General features: G+C 57.8%; 1 protein-coding gene across 1 annotated transcript; it reads left to right on the forward strand.

The window, feature by feature from the left end:
• The first annotated feature begins 467 nt into the window (after positions 1-467).
• BARHL2 (BarH like homeobox 2) lies at positions 468-3427 on the forward strand. The gene is made up of 3 exons (XM_030455478.1): positions 468-1047; positions 2401-2626; positions 3115-3427. Exons 1-3 carry the CDS (start codon positions 468-470, stop codon positions 3425-3427), a joined length of 1119 nt encoding a protein of 372 aa, XP_030311338.1.
• The last annotated feature ends 3100 nt before the right edge of the window (positions 3428-6527 follow it).

Consider the following 6527-nt stretch of genomic DNA (forward strand, 5'->3'; position numbering starts at 1 on the left):
CCGCTGATTGGCTGTGGCCCGCGCTGCGTCAGCCCCCGCTCGCCCTTTCGCCAATGGGGGCGGGCAGCGGCGGCGGCAAAAGCCCGGGTTTATAATAAACGGCACGGGGGTGGGAGGGGGGTGGGAGAGAGGACAGGGGGAACGCGACGGCCGTGACGTCACGGGGGGAGTCGCCGCCGCCGAGAGGAGCTCGGTGGGCACGGGCGGGCGCGCCGCAGTGGCCGGTGTCCGCCCCGCTCCGCGCCCGCAACTTCCCGCAACAAAGTTGGGTAGCGGCGAAGCGGCCCCGGCGGCGATGCGGTGCTCGGCGGGCTCCCCGCGTTAAGTGCCGCCCTCGTCGCCGGTGCGCGGGTTGGGGTAACTCGCTTCACCATCCTCCCGGTCCCCTCTCCCTTCTTCCCTTTCACCCCCGGTGAGACCCCCGCGGCCGTCCCCGGGGATGCGGGCGAGGCACTAAGCGGTCCGCCATGGAGGGGCCGAGTGGGTCCAGCTTCGGGATAGACACGATCCTGTCGGGCGGCAGCACCGGCAGCCCTGGAGTCATGAACGGAGACTTTCGCCCCCACGGCGACGGCCGGACGGCGGATTTTAGGAGCCAGGCCACGCCGTCGCCCTGCTCGGAGATCGACACGGTGGGGACGGCGCCCTCGTCGCCCATCTCGGTGAGCATGGAGCACCCCGAGCCTCACCTAGGGGTGGCGGAGAGCCTCCCGCCGCCGCCTCACCACCTTCACCTCGGCCCGCACCCGCCGCCGCCGCCTTCGAGTTTGCAGCCGTCGCCCCCGCAACCGCCGCCGCCCCAGTTGGGCTCGGCCAGCTCCGGCCCGAGGACTTCCACCTCTTCTTTTTTAATTAAGGACATTTTGGGCGACAGCAAACCACTAGCGGCGTGTGCACCTTACAGTACCAGCGTTCCCTCTCCTCATCACACCCCTAAGCAGGAAGGCAGCGCGGCCCCGGAGACCTTCAGGCCCAAACTCGAGCAGGAAGACGGTAAAGCCAAGCTCGACAAGCGCGACGACACGCAGGGTGACATCAAATGCCACGGTGAGTACGGCCCAGCCCCGCACCGCCTCGGCCGCTGTGAAAACCGGAGCTGCGGCGCACGGCCGCATCGGTGAAACGAAAATCGGGGGGAAATCTGTGGTAGAAGCGCTCCGCTCTGCCGGGGCTTGTCTGCGATCCTTAACTGAGGAGTTAAGATCGATAGGAATTTTTTTTCCTCTTCTCTGTCGGCCTTTCATTTATTTATTTATTTTTAAACATAATTTCCCTGTTTTTAAGGAAATAGTCGGAGCATTTTGCTTGCGTTGGAAACCAGAACGTATTTATTTTTAATGGGAATGAGCATAAATTATTTTCTGGCTTTCTAAGAACCGACAGCTCATCTGCACTTACTGCCTCAACCTTTATAATTTTTGCTCGTTCGAGCTAAAATAAAAATAAGGAAAAAAACCCTCACTTCCCCAAGAGTCAATACCTAATAAACGAAAAAACTTTTAATTAAAAATAAAATAATATTTAAAACAAAAATCGGCCCGCGGTAGGCAAGGGGAGGCTGCAGGGCTTTGTGCGTTTTCCAAAACACCCGGGGTTTCCCCTGCGCCGGGATAGAAAGGCTTCTTTCTGCATCTTTTATTCCTTTTAATCACCAATTTCTTGCTGTTGGGGAAGCCTCGGCCTTGCTGGGCTCGAGAATGAAAATCACGATGTATGTGGGGGGGGGGAGGAGGGGGGGAAATGGTGGGGGGGAAGGAAAGGGAAGGAAGAAAGAGTGAGAAAGGCGAGGCAGAGAGACGGGCTATTTTCCCTGTGGTACCGGTGGAGCTTCCCTCCCTTGCAGCTAACCCAGTTCAGCAGAGAGGCAATAGGACACATTTTTCTAATTTTGCCCCATTTAGATATGTTTACCAGGCTGAAGAGCAGCGAGACGGCCGGTTGTGCCGCTCATTTTGCTCTTTTAGCATTAGCATAAGAGTGCCCAAACCAGATGTACAGTCTGGTCTGGCCATTTTTGTGTGCACCAACCTCCCCAGTGGGTCAATTAGGGAGATTATTGTTCTTCCTGCGGGGAAGATCAAGGAGCACCACAAACCCGGGCCCGAGCGGAGAAGGATTGACGTATCGATTTCCCGGCGTCTTGGGCCGGGGGGAAAGGGCGAGAAAATAACGAAAGCCCTGTAGTCGCCAAGCGGAGAGTGTAAATCCCGCTGTCCTGCGAACGGACTTGCCGCCACCCTCTGCCCCCCTTTCCCCCTCTCCCCCCCTCGCCGAATTTGTCTATCTCCCCCATGCCCCAGAGGAGACCCCGGGGACAGGGCGGCGGGGCCCCATATCCGTAGCGGTGCGCCGGCCGAGCGGTGTCCCGCCGGCCCTCACTGTGCCTCGGCTCGATCGCAGGGACAAAGGAGGAGGGCGACCGGGAGATCAGCAGCAGCCGGGACAGCCCACCAGTGCGGGCCAAGAAGCCACGGAAGGCTCGGACCGCTTTCTCCGACCACCAGCTCAACCAGCTGGAGCGCAGCTTCGAGCGGCAGAAATACCTGAGCGTGCAGGATCGCATGGACCTGGCCGCCGCCCTCAACCTCACCGACACGCAGGTGAAAACCTGGTACCAGAATCGGAGGTAAGGCAGGCCCCGGCGGGGCGGCGGTCCGGGGGCTCCCGGGGGAACCCGGGATAGGCGGTGGGTATCCGTTCTGCTTCTGCCCGCTGAAGCCCGGGGCGATGCGAGGAGCGCCCGGCGGCTGCCCCGCACCATCTCTGGCAGTGGGCTGAGGGGTCTGGCCCCTGTCACCGCTGCCGTAATTTTCTGTCTCATTACATACGGTTGCAGCCACCCTAATTCTGTCGGAAACCATTAGTGTCAGCGTGCTGCGATCTAACCGTGTGCCGTGGTTATGAATTTGGCTGCAGTAGCCGATTGTGTTGGGGAGTAGCGGGGCACGGCCGGGGTGTTGCACCGTGTGAGGCCGGTGCGCCTCGTCGGGGCTCAGGTGGTGCGGGGCCGTGCCCGAAAGAGGGGGGGTCAGCCGCCGGCAGACCCCCGAGGAAGCGGGCTGGGTGCCCCGTCGCGGCGCCCTCCCTGAAGCCGTATCTTGTTCCCCCCGGCAGGACGAAGTGGAAGCGGCAGACGGCGGTGGGCCTGGAGCTGCTGGCCGAGGCCGGGAACTACTCCGCCCTGCAGAGGATGTTCCCCTCGCCCTATTTCTACCATCCCAGCCTGCTAGGCAGCATGGACAGCACGACGGCGGCCGCAGCGGCCGCGGCCATGTACAGCAGCATGTACCGGACTCCCCCTGCGCCGCACCCCCAGCTCCAGCGGCCACTGGTGCCGCGGGTGCTGATCCATGGGCTGGGGCCTGGCGGGCAGCCGGCCCTCAATCCCCTGGCCAACCCCATGCCCGGCACTCCACATCCCCGGTGAAGCGGCATCGCGGTCCCTGCAACGAGCTCTTCCCCTCCCCGTCCCCAGAAAAGTCCCAGCACCGCAGAGGAGGAAGCGAGGGGAAGCCGAGGGGCAGGAGCTTCTGCAGGCAGCCACCGGCCACCGAGGGAGGCGATCAGTCAGAGCAGGGACTCTTGAACCGTGAACCCGGAGCCGAGCCCGTAAGTGAAACGCCCACACGCGGGGAAAGGCGAGCAAAGCCGCGGGGCGACCCGCCGACCTCGGCTCCTGCCAGGCAGGACTTGGAGCTCGGAGAGGGCCGGAGGGGGAGGAGGAAAGGGAGAGGGAGCCCGAGCCCGCCGGAGTGACTAACGGCTGCGGAGGACGGAGGGAATGAGAGCGCCTCGACCCCCGCCCGGCGGAGAAGACCGGGGAACGGAGAACTTTGCACTGATTTTTCTCATGACCTTTTTTTTTCTTAATGAAAAGTGGCATGCTCCCTAATGCGAACAGAATTGTACAGACCGAGTGCTGAGTGCTATATCATATTTATTATATGTCGTCAAAAAAAAAAAAAAAAAAAAAAAAAAGAAAAAGAAAAAAAAAGAAAAAATTCACTTCTATACGTTAGTTTAAAATGAACGAACGTGATCCTTCCCTCTCCCTTTTCATGTCTTTTTTGATTCAGTAAAATAAATGCTTAGATGATAAAGTATAGATATTTTTTTTTGTGATTGAAAAATGACAGGAGGAAAAAAAAAAAAAAAAAAGAAATAAACTTTATCTTTTTTTAACAAACGTGGAAATTCAAGATAGCTAATTTGCCCCGTGGACAAGAATGCAAGAAATTCGGAGTAGAAAAGGCAAATGCCACTTTTTTTTCTTTTTTATTCTAGTTTCGATTTTTAGTTGGCGCTATTTTACTCGAGCTGTATTTTAAAGGGAAAACAAATCCCCGCGCAGGTGTCGTTCCGCTCGCTGTTATTTTAAGCACCTGGACAGGGGAGCGGCTGGTTTCCCGGGGAGGCGGCGGGCAGAGTCTGCGGACCCGGCCCCTGGGGCGGGAGCGGCGGGGCAGTACTGGGCCTGTGGACTCGACCCCGGCAGCCGTCTGCGCACCGAGCTGGGATAGGCAGCGAAAGCTGGCGGTCGGGGTGAGTAACGGGGGAAACAGGCAGGGAGGGAAGGAGGGCAGGGAGGTCCCTGTGGACACAGAGCCCCCGAGACACGCCGACCTTTGATCTTTGTTCCTCTCTCCCCTGGCAGACCACTTCCCTCCCCAGCATCTCTCAGCCCCATGCCGAGTCGGGCCGCCAGGCCGCCGGGTCCCGCGGGGGCAGAGGGTATTGGAGAGGGGGCGCGGGTTGCGGCTTGTGGGCCGTGACCCTCCACTGGGCTCCGGGGACGGCTTTGGCCCCAGCCTTTAGAGGTGAGCAGCCCCTGCGAAATTAGAAAGTTATACAGCAATTACCTATAAAACATTCATAAAGTCCAATATTATCTTCTCCTCTGAGGGTTTGAGGGGTTTGGCTTTCTTTTTTTTCTTTCCTTTCTCTCTCTCTTTTTTTCTTTTTTCTTTTTTTTTTTTTTTTTTCTTTTTCTTTCTTTTTTGTTTTTTTTTCTTTTTCCCCTCTCTCGTGCATTTCTTTTCTTTCGAGAGAGAAGAAAAAGAAAAAAAAAAAAAGAGAAGCCTCCAGGCACGTTTATTTAGGCTTTGCTAATTAGCGAGAGGCTTGCCGATTTCTCTGCTAATAAATTCACTTTAAAACCATATTGACCTCTGCCTTGATCTAACAAAAGGGGAGCGGGTCGGGAACGCCCACCTCGTTTTCTTCCCGTATTGCTGCGGTCACTGGCCTACGCTGCGGGCCCCAAAGTACCCCCGGCAGGAGTGACCAGGGAGAGGGGCCCCGAGTAACCGGGGCAGCCTGCCTGCCCCGCCTGGCCGATGAGGTTTTTCTGGGAAACGTATCCTCTCCGGACTGGGAATTTGGGGCTAGGTTATGGCCCTTTTCTCAGACTAAGAAACGAATTCTATTTTCTCCTGAAAGGAGGCGAACCAGCTGGAAAATATGGTCCCAGCTCGTTGTTCTTCTCGACAGCTGAATCTGGGCTCTGTTTTGTCTGCACAAAGTAGCTGAAAAGTAGTGAGAATAAGGAAGGGAAAGTTCATGCGAAATAGATGATTATTTAACCGTAACTCCCCCCTCGGGCCCAGCCGGCCACAGGGTCCCTCGGCAGGGGCTGGGGTCTCCCTGTGCTTTGGGAACAGCGGTGGGCGGAGGCCTGCGGGCAGGAGAGCGAGCAAGGAGAGGGAACAGCGGCCGGGCTGAAGGCTGCCGATGCCGTGTCGGACGGTGCCTAAAGCAGGCGCTGCTCGTGGGAGAGGAACGGCGACTTCCCTTGAAGTGTATTTCCAGACCCAAGCGGAGAGTGTGTGAGAGCTGGGAGGAGGTTTGGAGTAAAAATCACTCCCACTCACTTCCCCTTTACTAATTTGGGAAGCGGGCTGGCAATGTAAACCTTCCTTTATTTGTCCCGCTCCCCGTTTGCACCGGGAAGGACCCGACCCGCGGACAGGGTGCCTCTGAGGGGTCATCCTTTCAACTCTGCGGGAAAGGACTCTGTTCCTTGTTTTTTTTAAAAAAAAAAACCCGACCAAACAAACAAACCCAAAGAGCCCAGCACATGGGCATGCACTTCAGCACGCTGCAGCAGGAAAAAGAGTCGGGGGCCGGGCTGGGCCGGGCTGTCCTCCGCGGGGTAGCCTCCCCACTGTCTTGCAAGGCGCAGGACTGGGCACTGCTCGCGTTCCAGGGGCTGCCGTGCCTTCCCTTCTCTGCCCTTCTAGTTTTGTCCCTTTTCCTCTCCAGACAGCTGCTTTCGTCGCCGCCCCAGACTTGCTGCCGACGTGCTGAATTCCTGCAGTCCCGGCACCCCTCTCGCTAGGGCCAGAACTTGTTCTCGTCCCTGGAAGTGGATGTGAGAGATCTGTTGTGATCTGTTGTGAGAGCAAAGGAATCTCCCAGCCTTAAACTGCTGGAAGTACCGGTACCTGCCGGAAAAGACCAGTCTGATGATAAGCTGAGCGTGGAAGCGACCTGGGAGGCTGTAAAAAAGCGGTGTGTAAGCGAGGAGC

This window comes from Calypte anna, chromosome 8, assembly GCF_003957555.1.
Source record: "Calypte anna isolate BGI_N300 chromosome 8, bCalAnn1_v1.p, whole genome shotgun sequence".
Classification (NCBI taxonomy): domain Eukaryota; kingdom Metazoa; phylum Chordata; class Aves; order Apodiformes; family Trochilidae; genus Calypte; species Calypte anna.

What these genes read in the sequence shown, in the direction of transcription:
- BARHL2 (XM_030455478.1), top strand. Translation starts at nt 468, where the DNA reads ATGGAGGGGCCGAGTGGGTCCAGCTTCGGGATAGACACGATCCTGTCG. An exon ending in GGGTGACATCAAATGCCACG is followed by an intron (nt 1,048 to 2,400) that starts GTGAGTACGGCC and finishes GCTCGATCGCAG; the next exon opens with GGACAAAGGAGGAGGGCGAC. An exon ending in ACCTGGTACCAGAATCGGAG is followed by an intron (nt 2,627 to 3,114) that starts GTAAGGCAGGCC and finishes TCCCCCCGGCAG; the next exon opens with GACGAAGTGGAAGCGGCAGA.